The 22,546-nt window shown below is 38.5% G+C and overlaps 1 protein-coding gene across 1 annotated transcript in view; it reads left to right on the forward strand.

The window, feature by feature from the left end:
* LOC118556514 (dolichyl-diphosphooligosaccharide--protein glycosyltransferase subunit STT3B-like) overlaps positions 1 to 22,546 on the forward strand; it is a gene marked incomplete at its 3' end in the record, with an annotated part of 119,042 nt that overhangs the window by 59,121 nt on the left and 37,375 nt on the right. The window contains 1 exon segment of the mRNA XM_036145338.1: positions 16,244 to 16,531. Coding sequence (XP_036001231.1) covers positions 16,244 to 16,531 — 288 coding nt within the window.

Here is a 22,546-nt window from a genome sequence, read left to right on the forward strand (position 1 = left end):
CTTCAATTCAATTTCATTTATATAATACCAATACACAACACATGTCACCTCTAGGAACTTTACAAAGTCAAATTCAATTAAATCATACAGATTGGTCAAAAAGTTTCCTCTCTGAGGAAACCCAGCAGATTGCATCAAGTCTCTCCAAGCAGCATTCACTCCTCCTGAAAGAGCGTAGAGCCACAGTGGACAGTCGTCTGCATTGGTGATGGATTTGCAGCAATCCCTCATACTGAGCAAGCATGAAGCGACAGTGGAGAGGAAAACTTCCCTTTAACGGGGAGGAAAATCCTCCAGCACAACCAGAACCAGGCTCAGTGAGAAAGGTCATCTGCCTCGACCCACTGGGGCTTAGAGAAGACGGAGCAGAGACACAGAAAGCACACAAACACACATTGATCCAGGAATCCTTTCTATGTAATGTGGTAATGGCAGATGATCTGCCTCCTTGGATGGTGTCACAGCTAACAGAACCCCACACCAGGTGTACCTACTATGAAGAGAAATCCTTATTTTTATCTTTCTTGTGTGCTATCTTTCTTCCTTTTGTCTGTTTTTGCCTTTAGGTCCTTTTTATCATTTCTTTTTGTTGGGTCCTTTCTCTTCTGCTTCCTTTTTTGTGTTCCTGCTTTCTTAAATTAATTCCTTCCTTCTTTTCTTCATTAATTCCTTTTTCCTCCTTGTCCTTCATTCCTTCCTTTTTTTTGTTCTATCTCCTTGTTTGTCTGCTTCTTTCCCTCTGTTCATCATCACAAAATTGTAAAATAATCCATTAGCAACCAGCTGTTGCATATGCCATATCAAACCTCGATTTTTCTCCGTCTGACATTGAATCAGACTAAACATTTCCTGTTTATGTCTCTTAAAAATAGTTTTTGGTGATCCTAATTGCTACTTCCAGAATAGTGGGTAAAAGAGTATTTATAGATTGTTTTACCTTCTTCATCCAGAGGTTTAAAGGCAATGCTACTAAAAACTAAGTGTGTTTAAGCTGTAAGTTAATGAGCTGGCCCTTCTGACTTTTGATGATCCTTTACTGCTGTTTTATTTTATCCAATCTAAAGTTTGCTTGATTATTATTGATGACACCAGTTTACTCAGACTTTAATTTTAAAACCAGAGTTCAAAACTGATAATTATATCTCTGAGAGTATTTGGTGGATGGGTGCGCCTAATCTCTGTCTAGGCAGCTCATATTGGCTCTGTCTTCTACAAGCCAGCTGCCACATTCCCTGCCAGAAATAATAAAATAGAAAACCCTTTTTTCTTTGTCTTCGGCCATGACTTTGAAGTTAGAGATGTCTTTTTCTTTTCTTTTTTTTAAAGCTTGGAGCTACCTTTTATATTCAGCTTCCAACAAGTCAGATCTTATATTTTAGTATTTGCCGATGATTTTAGGCTTTCAAAGATTCTGTGAAAGTTTTTTGGTACTGCCATTTTTCCTTAAAGTATTGAAAAAGTAGCTGAACTGAATTATCATAAGTCTTTTGTTAGCCATAATGCCTTAAAGAACAATCTAGAAACTGTCACCGACAGTCTGCTGGGAAAGGATGCTTCCATAACTCAGTTTGAAATGGTTAGAATGGGATTTTTGGCGCCGGCAAAGTGCTATTAGTTGCAAACATGACATTTGGTAAATGGATCAGCTAAAAGATGTTGCCTTTCTTTGCTGTGTAAAATTTCCTGATATCTTAAGAGCAGGGCTTTCAGATCCAGTTTATTTGCTGTACGCAGTTTATTAGCCTACCGCGGTAGCTTTTGTCCTTGGGAAATATTCGAAACCATTTTTATTGATATTCTGCAAACGATGTTGAGATGCTACGTTTTTACCTAAGTGCTCTTTGGAGAGCTTTTTGTTGTTGCAGAAACACCACTTTAACTAGGCCAAATGGTGTTTTGTTTTGTTTGTTTTTCTCCCCCCCATTTCTCAGACAATAAAAAAAATAAACTGTTTTTTTTTCTTTCTGACAAGCTGCTTTTGAAAATGCCTTCAGCTATCCAGGTATTGGATTTGGGTGAAAAAGCACAAAAACGGCTGCAAATTTCTTTGAAAGGCTTGAAGTGGCGTTGGTGAGAACCAGATAAAAAGTGTGCCGTCTTGATCTAAACAATTCAGTGGCGGGTTTTCACAGAGCTGAGCAGCACAGTCATTGCGGATATTGATAGAAACCAGCTGGTCCACTCAGCATCCATTAGCCCTTGGTTATGTAATCAGACATAAACATGCTGGCATGCGTTTGAAACCAGATATTTTCATACATTCTCTTTTTTTTCTCTGTCTGTGACCAGAGTGACCCTTTCCTGTTAGGTATAACATCATTATTTCTGCTTCCTAAATGACACAACAAAAGGTCTTTTCTTATTCTTATGTATTAGGTTAACACCTACACCAACATTACGATGGCTTTAAACTATTTGGGGTAGCCCAGATGATGCCATGATGCTCAGTAAACTTTTGACAGGTTAATTTGCAATGCCTGACTTCCCTGGAAGCAAACATGCAGATGCGTTATAAGACCACCACCTCCAACAAGCAGCTTGCTTGCGTGACACCAATGAAAAATCGAAAAGAAATACAACCGTCTTGTTCATCATGGATTACGCTTCCCAAAAACCTGCAGGTGCCACGATCAGCTTGTGGAACATTAATATGTAAGTATAAACACCAGGGGGACTTTCTAGCCGATACGCTGTTCAGGCAGGAGACCGCTCACAAACACTCTGTGAAGATTCTGGCTGATAAGCTGGTTAGAGAGCATCGTTATTTGCATGGAAATGTGTCGTTTACTGTCATGTGCTGAAAGGACACTCTGAGAGGAAGATCAGTTTCTAAATGCTCTCGGGCACAGACCTTAATATGTGGTGGAAAGGGTTCTTTTGTGAGGAGACTAAAGATGATGTTTGGCCAGAGTGACCGCTGCATGTGGCGGGTAAACGAGATGGTTGCACACCTGAGAACAGCAAGTTACAGGAGTGGCAGCATCATGGTCTGTGCAGGTTTTGCTGCAGGAGAGACTGGTGCACTTTACATAATATAGGAGATCTTGAACCAACATTATATATTAGCCAGGAAGTTAAAGCTGGGGTACAAATGGGTCTTCCACATGAACAATGAGCATACTGATATTTTTATTTATAAAGTGGCTGAAGGGCAACAAAGTCAATGTTATGGAGTTACATTAATGAAGATTTCTGAAAAGGTGTATGACCAAGGCTGCCTGACTACATCAGTTCTGTTCAGGAGGAATGGGCGTTGATTTTCCGGTAAACTATTGTGAGAGGTTTATAACATTCGACGCAAATCATTCAGGGAAAAGGGTAGTTCTGCTAAATCCAAAGAAAATGTAAATGACATTTAGAAAATATGTTTTTCAATTGCTTCTGACTTATAACAAGAAATTTTTGGTTCGATTTAATGTGGGACAGTGAGGAGAGATAGTTTTCTTGTTCTATACAGCATCTGCTGTATAGAACTAAGACAAATTGCTTATCTAGTCATGAGTTTCAGCTTGAACCTTGTGAGAAACAAAGAGCTAAACTAAGTAGCCATGAAGTTGGGGCTGTGCGATTTTGCAAAAAATCTAAATTTCAACCATAATGGCGATTTCATTTTGACATTTCTCGGCATTTACCACAAGCAACAAAAAATGCCTGTAGATAAAGATGTTTGTAAACAAGGACTATTTAAAACAAGAAATGTAATTGTTTTAATCAGAATATCATTATTATTATTATTATTCAAGAGAATAGCTTTCAATTGTTGAACATAAAGTGCAACCAAAAGCAAGTCTATGTATTAAACAGTTTGACCAGTACTTAATGCTATGGTGAGATTCCTGAAAGTTTCTGGTTAAAAAAAACAAAACAATAAAAAATAAAAATAGTATGTTTAAATAAACTCACCTTAAAGATGCATCTGATCCATTAGTTGTTGCACAGCCAAATATTGGAGACCTATGTGATTTGAAAATTGCGTTTTTATTCTTATTATTGTGATTGTATTGCAAATGCGATTAATTGTCCACTCCTAGAATCTGTTCCAGGTGACTTGTAGACAGGTTTGTCCCTGTTCACCGTGGAGAAGTATTTCAGTGGTTCTCTGGGTGTAACCAATGCAGTTGTTGGATTCCATGGAGCTGCATAATTTGCTTGCAGGCATCATAAATGGAAGTCACAATCCAGTTGCGATGTATTAACTCAACAGATGCCCCCCCGGCTGCCACGCCGTCCCTACTAACCAGCAGTAGCTACTGTGGTGAAGCAATTGCCATTTTATTAATCCAGCTTGTTGATCAAACGGGTTTTTATTCTTTACTGCCTTCCATCTTCTCTGCACTTCCTCTCAAGACGTCAGGCTCAACAACCCGCGCGCTTGCGAGGCTCATCTGCGTTAAATACCTCAGGTTCATCCATCTCCCTCCATCTATTACAACCCCACCTGCTTTCCCTTTCTTCCAACCACCGTTCATGGGCGCAGCGGGGTTACACTCTTGAGCTCTAATTGCACTCCTTAATGATGCAGCAGGAGTTTATAATCTAAAGTCCTCAGTGCAAGATAAATGTGAAAATGTTTCCCAACGCGTTGCCAACACAGAGTCCAGCTCAAGCGATCAGATGGAGCCTTTGTAATCGGACTCTCCCGACTCATTTCCTCACACAGACAGAGACGGCGAGCCACGTTAATGGACGGCATCGCCGAGCTGCCGTTACTTTGCAACAGTCGGATATAGTTACGGTATATACTGATGTTTCCCCATAGTGTGCAAGAAGCTCAGAGAAGTGCAATCCAGAACGTCCTCATTTGTTATGAGCGGTTATAATAAGCTGCTGGTAATACGCAAAGCCATCTAATAATGGATTTATGGGTTCTGTTACCGTTCATGGCTACTTAGTTTGGCTCTTTGTTTCTCACAAGGTTCAAGCTGGAACTCATGATTAGACAGGTAATTGGAGCATGTGTGGTTAAAACTTCATTTTGATATTTGCAGAACGTCTTTTCTCACCGTTGAATCATTATTTCCCTTTTGCACAAATGAAACACCCGGTGGCTGTCCTCACGCTGCACATTTTATTCACATACCTAATTTGTTCTAAGAAGGATCGCTAATTGATTTATACATTAATCAGGTGTAGCAGTTTAGTTTGTGCTGGACATTTCTCTGCACAAATGTAGTTTAGTGTTAATAGCGTTTGTTTTCCTTCTTTCTCTTTGACATTAAAATCGGTATGCAAGCATAAGGCATACTGCACAAGAGACCTGGTGTTTAAAACTGAGGACAACTCTTGCTCTAATCTGTCATTCATAAATATTTGGCTCTTTTTTTCTGTAGATAAACTTATATTTTTTGTCTTAAGATTTAAAATGTGCCCAGACTGATCTAAAAATTTTAAGATTAGGGCATTTGACTATATCAAACCTGATCCAACTCTGGATTAAAGTGTATAAAATCAATGCCGTGTTCATGCTAGAGAACACAGTAGCACAGAATTGATAAAAATTTTCATCAGTGTTACATGGTTTATATTAATATTTTTGTGTGTGCTGTCCTGGCAGGTTTGGCATCAGTGTTATAGTAACAAAAAAACGACAAAGTACACCAAACTTAAGCTGGTTGAAAAAAAGAAAAGAGCAAAATCTTTAACAATTATTTATAAGATGAGCTTAATTATAAAATGGGACTTCAACATATATTTTACTGCATCAAATGGAAGGGGAACTTCTATGGGAGGCGTTGATTGCGTCACATCGATAAGGGAACAAGTCACTGGACCAAAGTTGTGGAGGATTTAATCACAAGCACTGACACTTCTAAAAAGAATCTCTTCGTTATGACCAGAGTCCGACAGCGTGGGTTTGGAGGTGTATTTTGTGACGAGCTTCACATGCTACCAGTGTATAAGCAGGGTTCAAAATGTATTAGCCACCGTGACTAATTGTCAGTAAATTCAATTAGTTACATACAAAGTTAATTTACCACAACACAATTACAGCTTTGGTTAAGAAAAAAAAGAAAGTTCTGTGTTGTAAACTGAACTCAAATGTACTTCTTTACAAGCTCAAAGAGTAGATCAAATGAAGAAAAAAGGGTAACCCTCAATTTGTTAGTAAATAAACCCCTTCATGTATATTTATAACAGTGGAAGTACGACACTGCGTATGTGCAGCAGGGGATAAACAATGAATTTATTTAGTTATTAGTGATTTTATTGTCGCCATCTGGCTTTTTGATAGTTCTGCTGTACTGCCTGTAGATAGCGCCACGTCTGTTTACATCTGCTCATCGTGCCCGTTGAGGGGGTTATATTTAGGCTCAAAAAAGACTATGAAGCCACTATCAGGATGGACGCTTGTGTACATACCCTTATTTTATCTACATACCCTTATTTTATCATGATGAAAGGGTTTTTGGTCTTTTTTTATAAGCATATAACATGGCTATATACCTTTTTAAGCCTTGCAACATGAACAGATAGACATCAAATTTTATTTAAAAATATCTCTAACTCATGTGACTCTGTAGTGTCTTCTGTGGATGATGAACTTGGATTGATAAGTTGTTCCAACCAAATACCCAACCAGACCAATTGATGTAGCTTGTCAAGAAGCACTACTGAAGAACATTTGACAAGTCAGAGCTCTGACCCGGTCCTCTCACAGTTTCTATAATTCATTTTCCTGAGCTGGAATTGGTTCATTAAACATGAAAGACACCATAACTTTAAAATTAAGTATTATCACAAGCAGTCATGTGCTACCGGCACGAATTGCTGCACTCACCATGGAGCACTTTTATATGCTTTGCCCAGTGTGGTGAGTGCCAGCAAGCTCCCCTGTATAAGTTTTGGCTTGTTATACAACAACATAAGGCAAAGCAAATCTATTTGTACAGCACATTTCCAGACAAGGACAACGCAAAGTGCTTTACATGTTTAAAACATAGGAAAATAAGTTGGATTAAAATGTAGAAAATTCAAAACAAAATCAAACATAAAGAAAATGGAAACAAAAAGCAAATATTAACTATTTTAAAAAACTGTTGGAATACAAACTTAAACTTATGTTTCAGACATATTGTTCTTACAACATGACTGTTATTTTAAGTATCGATACAAGATAACTTTTTCAACACCATTTCTATTTTGTCGCCTAATATTTCTTGACCAGCTCAATATATCAAGGAGAGATGTATGCACTGTACTACTGGTATCAATTTGCAAACACAGTGTGTTTTTTACAAACCTATCTAATATCACTCACTGAAAAAAAGTCATTTCTCGTTTTATTTCTATTGAGCTGCTTTTTTAAAATCAAACCTGACAAGCTTGTGTATGCATTTATTCTTGTATACAATTAAAATATCTGTAATGTGTGTGTGTATATATATATATATATATATATATATATATATATATATATATATATATATATATATATATATATATATATATATATATATATATATATATATATATCGGTGTACTTGTCTCATAAACTAAAGTCTAAAAACATCTGAAAATAAAAAGGTCTTCTTGAACTCCCTGTTGACTTGGCAGAAGTGGCATGCCAGATGGCGACTGGCATTCTGCCATTTAGAGTGCAGACAGTTTGATACCAAGCAGGAGGGTCATTCTTTTGCTCATACTAAATGCAAATATATGAGTGTAACATGTAAATCTATGCAAAGCTATACAGCATCCAGGGATGGCTCATAAAGATGTAGCAGAGCCATAATAAAGAACCAAATAATCATTAAATCTATAGCTTACTAAAAGTTAGATTGAGTTTAAAATGTACTGCATTTAAACCAAAGAAGTTCAACCAAAGACATTTTCATTTCATAGATTGGAACGTTTTCTTTTGCGGTCCAGTGGAATGAGAATCTAAAGCCAGACGGTGTTTGGACTAAAAATGGCTCCACCCACTTACAGAGACTTTACATTGACTACATTGGAGCACCCTAATGGCAGCTACAGGAGTTACAAGAAGCCACTCACTTATTTAGTGTGTAGGTTAATTGGAAAAATCCAGCTTTGTTTGCATGACTGAGCCAAATCATTTTTTGAACATAAGCATGCTTCAGAGACATGGTATTTACCTCACCTCCCACACTGCTTTCAAAGTCATAACATGATTGTGTGAGAGCTCTCATTTGCATCAAGCCTGTGCTTTTAAAACACGGAGGAGTGCAGATGAGAGCTGAGTTTTTCCTCGGTCCTAACCATAATGCAGTTAAGAGCATTTGCCATACAGACTTTAGTCAGAAAGTTGGTCAATAATCCATACCCCTTTTTTCTCTATTTTAGTTATTGGTCCATCACATGTTCTCTACTAATCACCAGCTACTACTCGGCTAGTCTGAAACTCATAAAAAACATTTAATTTTGATTGGTGGTACCGTATTGCTGTAACAACAACACTCTTCAGTGTGGACTCTTATCACTGAGGGAATAACACTAAATGGTCCTATTATTTTAAATTCAACAACCCACACCAGCAAGGCTCCCAATGCATCAGATATGATGCCCAATTAGTGACACTTTGCTTTTGCTTATCACAACCGGATTGAATACATATAACAAATAAGACTAGACATCAAATGGTGGTGAAAATATGCTATTTAACAATGGGAACAAAAAAATTTGAGTCATTTGTTATTGATAAATGTGTTTTTATTTGTGCAAACATGGGAGGCACACCAATGGAGAGAGAGAGAGCCAGTACTAAATTGTTTGAAAGCATGAGGGAGAACTTCTCAGTGCACAAACCAATTCGTTTTCTGGCAGGTGCAGCTCCTCATAAAGACATAGGCAGGAGTGGTCCAAAACCGATACAGAACCTATAATGGTGGGGACGATGCATGACGGCTGATGCCTAATAAATTGTTCTGTTTCTGAACAATGAAGCTAGTTTCTCATAGGTGCCACCTGACACGTATCTGTTGCCTTGATGTAACCCATCACTGCCTAAAGCCAGAGAAAGCATGTGAGAAACATTGTAAGGCAAACTCGATTATCTGACGTATCAAGACATGTTCACACTTCAGCCAAGCTGGAAGAGAGTAAGACTTTCAGCAGATAACAGGAAAGCTAAATGAAGTACTGCAAAGTTGTATTGTTTTAACTCTGTGCTGTTTGCAGTGGGACAGGCTGGTTTAGTTTGCAGAATTTTGAGGTCAATTATAATCATTCTTTAGGGTATCAAAGGAGAGACTACTGTTTCAGTAAAGATAAACGTGCTAACCACTAAGGATGCTAAAGACTGTTTAAAATGTCAAATTCCTAGTCATTGTCTTATATGCTCTCACGGTTTGCGATTCCATCAACGTTTTCTAATGCGTATTTTGAATTACTAGAAGGGGTTGATGGAAACAGCGAAATTTGAATTAACTCGCTAAATTTTGCAAGAATGTTTTTGTGCTCGCTTGAGGTGGTTTCAGTTCTGACAGCAAACGTTTACCTCACATGACTGATCAGCTGTTTCTGCTGCCGGCTTCTTCTCCTATATTCCCATAATGCTCGAGAACAGGTCTGGAAGCAACAGCAGGTTAAGTGTGGACCGACGACGGGACACAAGCATTTCTAAGCCTAATCCGTTAAAAACAAACAAACTCCATTACTGATCTGTGGTTCAGTGCTAGTTAGCAACATCTACTTCCTGTTTATTACAGCCAACGTCAGCGAATGACGACGTTAGGCTGTGCGTCTCCTGGTTAATTCGCTACAAACCAGTAAATGGAAGGAAGCACGTCTGATGCGATATTTTAAAAGTTCGCTCAAAATTCACATTGGAATTGGATGGAAACACAGCTATAGACTGTGTGAGGTTGCTTCTGTTCCCCATATAAATATTTAATGACTGTTCACCCCAGGAAGGCAAAATTAATAAATTTGACTGCAGATTTTTGTAGGGGTTTTTTGGAGAAAAACTGCAATTGGCTGTCTGTATTGTTGGGTAAAGCTGCACCAAAACTGGAGATCAGAAATTGGCCATGATTATCTGATCAGTGCACCTGTAGTATCCACCTCTGCCTTATCCTTTTGCAGTGTTCATGCACCCAAAAGTCTGTTGTTTTATTTCCAACCCTTATCCTTACCGTGCCCTGTGTTTTAATTCAGTTAGATGAATTAAAATACGACATTCCTCATTAATCTTTTAAGAAAACATTAAGTCTCTCAGCACTTGGATAGCTTGCACCAGTTGGAGGACAGATGACTTGATATCAGTTAATGTGACAGTGAAGTGCCTCTTTACTAAGACCGGTCCAGTTGGCCTTGTCTTTTTACTCCCCCTTCTCCCCCGACCCACTCTGCTCCCCCCAGAGGACGGCTGTCAGTTGCTCTTTCTTTCCGAGCTGCAAATAAGAAAGGAAAGCCTCTTTAATGTGCCAGCCTGTAACAACAGAGGCCTGTCAAGCCGATAACCCACTCTTTGTCTCCGCGAGGACAATTGGAATACATATTTTGTAAGGGCTTTTGTCAGGTTTTGAAAACTTCACAATGAGAACTCTGTACTTCAAGACAGTCTATTCATTTAGAAAACTAAAACATTTCTCAAACCTAACCAGATCTGGGGAAGGGGGAGAAAAAAAAAATCACTCCTGTGTTAAGCGGTAACACTTTGCACATCTGGGCCACAATACAGAGTTCAAACTAGCTAATGATAGAAGATTATTACAGGGAATGATGGGAATTTGCTCCAGTCGACTAAATCAAATCCTCTGAGCCAAGAGGCGAGATATGGTTGAGTTTCATTGAAGTAGATTGGCTGGCGAAGCTTGGATCTTGTAGGCTAATTAGAAACATAGAGACACGAGTTTATTAGCAGAAGAAGTGTATGGACTGAGGCTACGCGGAATACACATTAGAGATCACTTCTATGCATAACCTTTTTTTTTTTTAACTTCAGACATCTCCAGCACTCTACAGCAGACCCTAATTGGATCGTCTCTCATGGTTTGACGAGAAAGAGGCGTGAGCCTCACCTACACGGCCACAGTTCAATTCGGCACGAGGAGCTCATAATTATGTTTCACCGAGGAAATGCTTATTTTCTTTTATTCAGTGATTTTTTTTTTTTTTTAAATGCTTTGTAAAGATTACCCCTGTGCTGCAAGGTTGATCTGGACTAAAGGGAATCCATAAAGATGATTAGATTCATTTTAGACTGAAATACTCTGTAATTGTTCTTCTCTCTTAACAATAGCTCCAGATAGTTTGATTTAGACAGAGAGTTTTATTTGCATTGACGAGGCAAAGTTTTTTTCCTTGGTCAAGCATTAATGAAGAAAGTGAATACAAAGCCTGTTTGGAGCCGTTAATGCGTTCTTTTTAAGGATTTAAAAATCAGCTGAGCTAATGATCCCGAAGGCAAAGTTGAGGATTAAAAGAGGCTGTAGCACCGAGCTGTGCCTGCACACTTCTCTAATCACACCAAGCTTCAAATTTCAGCAATGACTTAAGGGTAATCCGAAATGTTGTTTAATTTACCGTTTTTGAGCTAATGCAGAACGGAAGTTTTTTTTTTTTCCTCTCTGAATCAGTGAGAATCAGTGGGAAATTAACACGTCAGACCCGCTGATCCGCTACACTGAGTCTTGAAAGAATTAGAAGCTGTTATTTTCCACAGCATTGGATATGCGAAGAAGGGATGTAGAGACTCTCGTTCGAACCTATTAAAAGGTCTCTGGGCAAATTTTTTTTTTTTTTATTAAAGTCAAAATCTGAAGCTTTCATTTCTTTTACAACTTGCTTGGACACTACATGCATCCTGTAAGTACAACAATGGCATTTTAACATCTTGGTAGCAAAGAACAAATTAATTTTTTTCTTTAATCTTAAAAAAAATCTGTCTGGGTAAACTTGTTATATCTGTCCTGGTGTTTGAATTTTAAGACCAGTACTGCTGCCTCAAGATTAAAAATCAGCTGAAGCTGGAAGTTTATGGTGCTTATTGTGCAGAAATATTAACCATTTTACTGTTTTGCTCCTTGTGGATAACATTGAGTATGACCTGCTGAGAGTTGGCTAGTTAGTCAGGCTTTCTGCATTGTTTTCTTCCCCCCACATTGACTTCAAGTCTTAATACGAGAGACTGCTGGCACTCCTTTAGTTTTCACACCATGAATGCCATCTGTTTTGTTACTAGAAATATTGAATGTTTAGCCCAGATGGCCTCACTTATTGTTCTTATAAATGCATGTAGGAATCTTTAACTCTAATGCCAACTCTAACTCTAACTCACTAATTTACTAGGCAGGTTGAAGCAACAGGTGGGGGAGGGGTAATGTTGTTAGACCTATATCTGGTGATATTCCTGCACTTAAGCTATTTCTAATCATTTTTTTGAAAATATGCCTGATGAGAATTACAATTTAAGCTTGAAAGGGTCCAGTGAAATTGTGGTGTTTCTCAGAGAAAATTATTACCAGTTTCTTTCCCCAGTACCCAATATGCCCATATTTACAAATAAGCTAAGTTTAAATACTATAACTATATTACTTTTGTGGACCCATTGGCTTGACTTTTTAAGGAATTGTGTCCAGAAGCATTAGAAAAACGTGTTTATCACCAACTAAACTGAAGATAATCTGCTAACGTTTCTGTGATTAGGTAGCATACAGTGAGTCACAGAAACACGAACCAGACCTGCTGAGGCTTTTTTCCTTTTCTTGTTTTTCTTCCATGTTTAAAGATTGAAGCACTGAAATGGAAATGTCGTGATTTTTGGCTTTGTGAGAACAAAGAAAGATTTCATTTGACGGTTGAGTGAATGTAGATATAGTTTCCAGCAGTCAGGAAAAAAATACATTTAGCGATAATGAAATTGTCTATGAAAAACCACCTGAAAATCTGCAATCAAAGAAAACATTTTAGGCTGTTTCAAAGGGAAAAAAAAGATGGTGCACCAGAGCCGTGAATCACTGATGAAATAGATTTTTAATGATATTTTTTTCTGACTTCTGATGCTTTAAGCGCCCTTCACACCTGATTAGGACCACCTTGTGGTCTCCAAGATATCCAAGGCTGTGCAAACCTCACTGGATAACAGCAAATTTGTAAGAACACATTTTGGTGAGAAGGCAATAATCACCCTACTGTGCTCTTATACAAGTACGTCTCAAATAATTAGAATATTGTTAAAAGTTCAATATTTACTGTCACTCTTATCAGAAAGTGAAACTCATATATAGATTACACATAGAGGGAAAGATTTCAAGCCTTTATCATAAGTGTTTAAGGATTTTCAATGTAATGATTACAGCTTACACATAATGAAAGCCCCAAATTCAGTTCCAGAAAATCAGAATATTACGTAAGATCAATAAAAAAAGCATTTTAAACAGAATTGTCAGGCTTCTGAGAAGTGTTTATTTCTATGGATTTAACACTTGGTTGGGGCTCCTTTTGCATGACTTACTGCATGTGTGCAGCTCTGCTGAGGGGTAATATTGTGCTGCAAATAAAATATTGTAAACCCTGTAAGTTGACTTCTACTGCTTTTTCCTCCTTCTTCCTCCCCCTCTTCGCTAAATTGGATACAATGTCTTCTCTTAGAAAGCTTCACACACACATTTTTGCATTTGAACCTCAGCCTGAGGAAAATCCTGTTTTTGTCCAGCCTATATGCGCAATTTGGAGACGTGTGCGCATCTGCCCAACTGGAAGGCCTAATCGGCTACCGTTCTCTATGTGGAAGGAGCCTGAGCATTGCTCCTTTGTTTTATTACCTATGACACAGTTTTAAAAAATATCAGCATATTACAGTCAATGGTGCTGTGTGGAGGAGCCTGTAATGGCCGCCTAATAGTTAATTAAAAGCTTGTTTGATGGTAATTATATAATTTCTGTTAAACTATGAAACATTACACAGTGATCTGTGTAGATATTGTATATTATTCAATTCAATTCAATTTTATTTATATAGCGCCAAATCATGAAACATGTCATCTCAAGGCACTTTACAAAGTCAAGTTCAATCATATTATACAGATTGGGTCAGATTATACAGATTGGTCAAAAATGTCCTATATAAGGAAACCAGTTGATTGCATCAAAGTCCCGACAAGCAGCATTCACTCCTGGGGAACCGTAGAGCCACAGGAAGAGTCATCTGCATTGTACATGGCTTTGCTGCAATCCCTCATACTGAGCAAGCATGAAGCGACAGTGGGAAGAAAAACCACCCATTAACGGGAAAAAAAAACCTCCGGCAGAACCGGGCTCAGTATGAACGGTCATCTGCCTCGACCGACTGGGGTTACAGAAGACAGAACAGAGACACAACAAGAGAGACAAAAAAGCACAGAAGCACACATTGATCTAGTAATCTGTTCTACATTAGATGGTAGTAGTGGGTGAGCCGTCTTCTCTGGATGATGTCACAGTTAACAGAACGCCAGACCAGGTGTACCTACTATGAAGAGAAAAGAGAGAGAACAGAAAGTTAAAGCAGAAATGACAACACATAATGCATAATTGAAGAACAGTAGAACTCAATATAGTGAGAAAATTAGATCCTGATATACTCCAGTAACCTAAGCCTATAGCAGTAAAACTATAAAGGTGGCTGAGAGTAACATGAGTCACTAGTTATAATTTTTGTCAAAAAGAAAATTTTTAAGCCTAGTCTTAAAAGTAGACAGGGTGTCTGCCTCACGGACCAAAACTGGGAGTTGGTTCCACAGGAGAGGAGCCTGATAGCTAAAGGATCTGCCTCCCATTCTACTTTTAGAGACTCTAGGAACCACCAGCAGACCTGCGGTCTGAGAGCGAAGTGCTCTGTTAGGAACATACGGGGTAATCAGAGCTCTGATATATGATGGAGTTTGATTATGAAGGGCTTTATACGTTAGAAGAAGAATTTTAAATTCTATTCTTGATTTAACAGGAAGCCAATGAAGGGAAGCTAAAATTGGAGAAATATGATCCCTCTTGTTGATTTTCATCAGAACTCTTGCTGCAGCATTTTGGATCAGCTGAAGGCTTTGAACTGCATTTTGTGGAATTCCTGATAGTAAAGAATTACAATAGTCCAGCCTTGAAGTAACAAATGCATGGACCAGTTTTTCAGCATCACTCCTGGACAGAATGTTTCTAATTTTGGCGATATTCCGGAGGTGAAAAAAGGAAACTCTGGAAACCTGTTTAATATGGGATTTAAATGACATGTCTTGGTCAAAAATAACACCAAGATTTTTTACTTTATTACCAGAGGCCAGTTTAATGCCACCCAGATTAAGTGATTGGTTAAGAAGTTTATTTTTTGAGGACTCTGGCCCAAAGATTAAAACTTCGGTCTTGTCAGAATTTAGATGCAGGAAATTTAAAGTCATCCAGCTTTTGATGTCATCAAGACATGACTGCAGTCGAAGTAATTGATTGGATTCATCAGGATTTATGGATAAATATAGCTGAGTATCATCAGCATAACAGTGGAAATTAATCCCATGCTGTCTGATAATTTTGCCTATCGGAAGCATATATATAGTAAAGAGAATTGGTCCAAGGACTGAACCCTGTGGTACTCCACAAGTGACCCTAGAGTTTGAGGAAGATTTATTATTAACATGAACAAATTGGAATCTGTCTGACAGATAAGATTTAAACCAGCCTAATGCTTTCCCCTTAATCCCTACAGTATGTTCAAGTCTTTGTAGGAGAATATTGTGATCAACTGTATCAAACGCAGCACTGAGATCTAACAGGACAAGTATAGACACAAGTCCATTATCTGAGGCCATGAGAATATCATTAGTGACCTTCACCAGAGCTGTTTCAGTGCTATGATGAGCTCTGAAGCCTGACTGAAACTCCTCAAGTAGGTCATTACTTTGTAAATGTTCACAAAGTTGATTAGCAACTACTTTCTCAAGAATTTTAGATAAGAAAAGAAGATTAGATATAGGTCTGTAATTTACTAACTCATCTTGATCAAGAGAAGGTTTCTTAAGTAAAGGTTTAATAACAGCTACTTTCAAAACCTGTGGTACATATCCATTTACTAAGGATAGATTAATCATGTCTAAAATAGTGCCACTGATCAAAGGGAATATGTCCTTAAACAACTTGGTTGGGATTGGGTCTAACATACAGGTAGAAGGTTTAGATGAAGCTAAAATTTTAGATAGCTCAGAAGCTATCTAGAGGGCAGACATGTAATGCATGTCTGCCCTCTTCCACGGGAATCCTCTCCTACACCGTCTCTTGAACTCACCGCCATGTTTTCCGCTCTCTCTGCCCTCAGGTATACCCCGGGCTAATGGTGACTGCCGGCCTTATCCACTACGTGCTCAACCTGCTCCACATCACCGTGCACATCCGGGACGTGTGCGTGTTCCTGGCACCGGTGTTCAGCGGCCTGACGGCCATCTCCACCTTCCTGCTGACGCGGGAGCTGTGGAACCAGGGCGCAGGGCTGCTGGCGGCCTGTTTCATCGCCATCGTCCCGGGCTACATCTCCCGCTCTGTGGCGGGCTCCTTCGACAACGAGGGGATCGCCATCTTCGCACTGCAGTTCACCTACTACCTCTGGGTATGTAGACTGGATACGTCATCTAAATAGAAAACGAGTCGGACACTTCTGCGTGCCCGTAAATGCCAGTTTGAGTCTTTCTGTAATCACATTTTATAGCAACTCCATGTGTTTTATTTTCTGAGAGCGGGGGTTTATTTAGCCAGGAAAGTGGCCCTGCTTTCAAGTCTTGCTCGCTTCAGATGTTGAATTATTTATCCGCAGCCTTGAAAAGAAAGCTGGCGATCTTCGCAGGCCACGTGGTTCACAAGGATACAACAAGCTGCCTGAGAAAAAACCTCCACACACCGTCCCAACGTGATGACCTTTTTAGAGTACAATCAAACTGGGTTAAGGTGGAGTGGGCCGCTATTTCCAATTAACTTCCCTTTTTTTTTAATCCGCGTGGTTCACACAGCCTCGTGCTCTAACCAACAAAACATTTGATCTCGTTCAGCAGTTTCTTTCTTGTAAAATATTTTTTTTATCGTTTAAGCTATTAAAATATTATTTATTGTTGTCCTTGATCTCGACTGCGAAAAAAAAAAAATTTTTTCCACAAACAAGATTTCTTTTTTTTTTTTTTTTCCTTCTCCTTTCTCCTCTAGCTAATATAGAGCCCGGTTGTTTACAGAAGCTGCACCAAAACGGCACTCTGCAGCTTTTTTAAGATGAAAGACGCTTAAAAAAAACGCTTCTCATACGAGTTTGTCCACTTCTTCGGTTGCATCAGCCGCTGCCTCAAAGCCCTGCAGATATCTTCATCTGAAATGTCATACATGCACGCGTGAGAATGAAACGCTCTGCTAGGCAAACAGTTTGATCAGCAGGCCTCTCTTCCTTGATATTGACATTGACCTTGTCAAATTTTTTTTTTTTTAAATTCATCCCCGAATTTCCCACAGTTCAGTGATATGGATGTTTTTAGCACGTTTGATCTTTTCTTAATCTTCCTCATAAATCACTTGCAACTAAACGCAAATCAGCTCCATCTGTAAAACAATGCTGTTCTTGACATAAAATTATTTTTTTTTATGCGCAGTATCAACAGGATGGAGGAGCTGTGTACGACATGTAATAAGACCAGCTGCTCAAAGTGTATAAATAAAAACCGGATGTAATTGCACACAGTGGATATATTTTTATGAAATATTATTTTATCTCATTCAGTCTCTTAAGATCCAGTCTCCAAATATCCCACATGCCCACAGTGTGACGATATGGACGTGTCAAAATACTTTAATGCAGTTACCAGCCGTGCACAGTAATGCTGTCAGGGACCAAATAAAAAGCAAGATGTTTTTTGTGGATTTATTAATAATAAGCCAACATAAAAGCTGACTGCCTTGTCTTCAGAGCATTGCGTCTCTAAAAATCCATGCAAATATAAAAAAATAATTGTACACTATGCAGGGTTGAAAAGTTTGGATATGGTTCAATTTGAGTTGATCATTTTCCAAATGTGGGACAGTATAGAAAGATGTTTTCATTTCCAAACTTATTTTAGTATATGAAAGATCAAATTAGGAATTTTATTTGCATTGAGTTGCACAGTATCTTTTAGCCTGTCAATGTCTAATTTCCAGTGTCAAAGTTATGTTTTTAGCAATTTCATTGATCGTTTTGAGCTTCTGCCGCCACCCACAGATAAATCCTAACATACTCTATCAGAAATCGGCTTTCTGCTGTTTTTTTTTTCAGCTCTTAAACCCCTTCAGTGCCTGGTCTGTCTAGCCAGTAAACCACTCATATCACATCCCCAACCATTTTCGCCCCATTGAACTGATTTACTGTATGGAGAAAATTCTCCATGAAGACTAGTGCTAGCTACTTTTCAAATAAGATATTTAAAATGGATGTAATGGAAAATAAGAACATTCATTTAAAGATGAAAAGTATACATGGGCGTATACTTTTGCAATGGTTTTGGTCATGTAGTCTATGTGCATATGTAGATGTGTATATGTACGTTTAAAATGTACAGTTAGTATATTGATTTATTTGCGTTCTTAAGACTTTGAGTAAACTGGACACATAAAGTAGGAATCGGGAGGATTGTTGGTGTTAATGACTATAAGGAGTATGATTAAATAAGTTTCACTTAATTAATACCCCTTTTCAGAAAAATCTAAAATTTATACATATAATTATATAGATATGTTATTATTGATATAATTATATATATGGTTGTTTATGCAAAATGTTTGAAATGTTTTAATTTCACTGGATTGTCTGAACTAAATTACTTTATGAAATAAATTAGAACTGCAGGTGTAAGAGGGTAATTTCAAAGGTTTCATTTAAATGCCACATTTGTTATTTAAATGCCTGAATGTATTCAGAGACACTAATTCCCGTCTTGCAACTCTTAAGTTGAATTGCGTTGAGCCCCAGTGTTGGAAAAAGCCTGATTAGTTGCTGCGGTCCTGATTATTCCCATTCAAGCTGAAAAAGAGCTTTTGTCAAACATGCCAGAGGCGGGTTTCAATTTTTAATAGAAGATCAGAGGCTATTTGTCCAATTTTATTTTTCCTTTGAGGCATCGATATTAATCTGTGTTTGAGTGTGAAAACATGCTGCGCACTGGAGGCTTTAATCCAGGTAGAGGGTCTGAATCGTGGTTGCATCACTGCTGTTTGTCAGACCATGAAAAGGCTCTGCTGGAAGGACGCCATCAGGCCCGACAGGAGCTGTATGCAGGGTTCCTGAACACTCTGTCTGGATTCGTCAATATTTTCCTGATTGGAAAAATAAAATAAAAGTTTGTAAAATATTATGTCCAGATATTATTCCCTATCCCTCCTATATGTTGTCCTTCCTTCTTTAATCCTTATCCTTCCCTTCTTCCCTTCTTGCTTTACATATGCTTCACTCTCTCCTTCCGCTCTTCCTTGTTCCCTTACATCATTCACTGTTTGCTTTCTTCCTTGTGTCCTTGCTCCTTTTCTTCTTTCTGCCCCTCCTTCCCTGTGTCCTTCTATTTACCCTTCTTTCTTTTATTGCTTCCTCCCACCTTAGTGTCCCTTGTTTTTTTCCTTCCCCTTCTTCTTGCACTGTTTCTTTTTCTCGTGTATTTTTTCTGTTCTACCTTTCTTGTCTTTGTTCTTTCCTTCCTTCCTTTGTCCTTCCTCGGTTAATTCTTTCTTTGGGACCTTCCTTCCATATAGATATCCAGTTTATTTTATCCAATTTCCATAGAAGTCTGCCTATTAAAGTAATGGCTGCCATAAATTCAAACTGAGCTTTTGTAATTTGGACGTTTTCCATAAAAGATGTGTAGAAACCCATTCAGATACTCACCAATGTTAGTTCCTGTCTCTTTTAAGCCATACATCAGCTCATAACTACATGGGGTGTTAAGGTTGTACGACTCGCTGCCTTTTGAGGCCCCTTTGTGGCTTGTTTTTTTCCCCCTTTGTGTCATATCTGATACTGAGCTGCAGTTTTTTTGTGCAGCTTTTGGAGCTTGTTTCTGCATTTCCAAGGCCCTGATAAAGGAAAAAAAAAAAACTGTGTGTGCTCTGACTCAGCAGTGTAACCACATCAATGGTTCCGCTCTTTTAAGTCAGATCCTCCAACACAGTTTGCAAATGTTTGTCAAATATGTCCATCAAATGGTAAGATTGTAGGACAATCACGAAGTAACACAAATTTAATTTTGTTATTTTGCTGCCACGGACACGGGTTATCTTTTCAAGTTGTCATGAATATGTCAGAAACTATGCAGAAAAACAAAAGGCAATTTGATATTTTGATACCAAGTTAAGCTTATTCCAAGAGCTTCGTTGTGAGAAGATGTAAGAACAGCATTGAAAACATGTTTTCTTCGCCTTTCCGCTGGAGCAACCATTCATTTGCATTATAAAGAGGTGACATAAAGCTACTGTGAGAAAGCTGGCCCTGGAGAACAGGCGTAAAACTTTAAGACAAAGACAACCTAAATTATGGAGTTCATATTTTCAATCCTCTTTGGCATCTCCAAATGGATGAGGGGCTTGCATTGTTAAAATTAACATTCTGTCCTCAACTGTAATATTTTCCCAAAAACTGAACATTTCCAAAGCCTTTTTTTTCCCAAAACAGTTTGAAAAGCTCAAGGATATGAATCAGAGCAACTTTATTTTGTTACTTTCTGGCTTTCTGTTCTCTGCTTAATGAACCGCCAACCAGAAAAACTTTCATCCTGTAAAACTTAATTTTAAACACCTCGTAGATTCTGGAAACACCAAGTCGTCCTCCCTCAATAGCAACTTCCACACTGAAGAGTGTTATTTGCCAGTGCAGTTTAGTAGACCTTAGGGATCAGATTTTTGGGTGTCTGACCAAAGCCCCCTGGTTTAGGACTGATGAAGCAAAACAAGTCATCCAATTATGATCAGCAGCTGTTTTTTTTTTTTTTTTTCTTTTCTTATTTTTGGTGAATCTTTGTCATAACGTTAATTTCAGGTGACACTGATTCAACGTTTGCATGACTTAAGCTGTTACGCCTCTGATGTGGTAATGGAGTAAAAACTGGATTGCAGAGCAAGTGCGAGAAATCCAATGCGGCAGCTGCACAGTCCACAGCTGCAAAGAGAGCAGAGCCTGACTATTTTTGGAAATGTTTAGGAGAATAAGATGCAGATCACGTTTAGGACGGCGTCCATCATAAATTAGAATGCATGTTGCAACGACAAAGATGATTATTGTGTTGATGGATGTGCAATGTAAATGAGAAGTTTTTTTTGGTTGCATGTTTGTTTTATTTTATTTCGAAATTATGAGTTAAAAGAGGCTACAGGCAAGGGCTACTGGGACAAATAAAAATAAATAGCCAGCATTAAAAGAGAAGCCTTTAGACATTACGAAATTCTTCAAAACTCCTTGTTGCCAGAACAAATCTAAAAATGTGTAAATTACTAGATATTTTAAGATATTTTATTTGAATCAAAGTGCTGGAAAGTAGTTTTTGAATTAATATCTTTGCTGGGAAGAAAAACCTGTGCCAACTCAAAGCCACAGTGAACTGGACAGTCTGGTCAAAGTCAGTTCTCTCAGGAGAATGAACAGGCTATAGCAGATCTACTGTACATATTCCACCATGAAATACTATAAGTGGTTTATTCTCCAAACACCTGGTAGGGTTCATCTTGGCTCTGTAATGCGGCAAACTGGACTGCCCCTAACCCATGCTGGCCCAGTTTGATTGACATTAAACCACAGCGTCCACACCAAGAACCGGCTTTCTTTACAGCCCCCGGGGCGAGAGAGCAATATTTGAAAAGCATCTTTTTTCTGCGCTGGTGACGTCTGAAAAATAGAACCTGTCAACGTTTGGGAAATCATTTCAGGTTGAAGGACAAAGGATAAAAATGCTGCGTGCTTCCACACAAAGGACTTTATGGTTGCGCTAATGGCCTACTTAAACTGACACAGACAGCCCACTCTGAATTTGAAATGCTTGCAGACACACAAAATGTTACTGACATGAGTGTAACGTAAGAAAGGAGCATGCATTTAAAAACAAAGAATAAGAAGGTCATGCGTCCAGTGGAAACCCGGCAGCTAACCGGCAATGATGACAAAATGGAAAACAAATACACAGCTTCACAGAAGCATACCTTTCATTGTGTATTTGTGAGTGCTATTGGTGAGTTTGACTTTAGCGTAAAGTGCCGGTATGACCAGAAAAGCCATTTTCCCATTTAGGTGGACCCCGTTTACAACAAGTTGACCTCTGAAGTCAACTTGTTCTACTGGATTTTATTAAGGATCAAAGAGAAACAAATACAAAATGCTCTGATTTTTAGTAAAACATTTTGAAACCACCTATTTCTTTCCCAGTTATGCCACTTTGCATTGATGGTGCCCAACGGTGAGGAGTAAATTCTAGAGTTTTTCACACTTTTGCAACGCTCTGTATATATCGAGGGTTATTTGCCTTGAAAATTGAGATTGACAAGGAAAGGTAAGGAAACGGAGAAACAACAGAGTTTAGTTGAGATGAATTGTGCTGCACGGACTGCAGAGTCGGCTAAAAAAACTCAGCAGAGGGCT

Source organism: Fundulus heteroclitus, chromosome 13, assembly GCF_011125445.2.
Source record: "Fundulus heteroclitus isolate FHET01 chromosome 13, MU-UCD_Fhet_4.1, whole genome shotgun sequence".
Classification (NCBI taxonomy): domain Eukaryota; kingdom Metazoa; phylum Chordata; class Actinopteri; order Cyprinodontiformes; family Fundulidae; genus Fundulus; species Fundulus heteroclitus.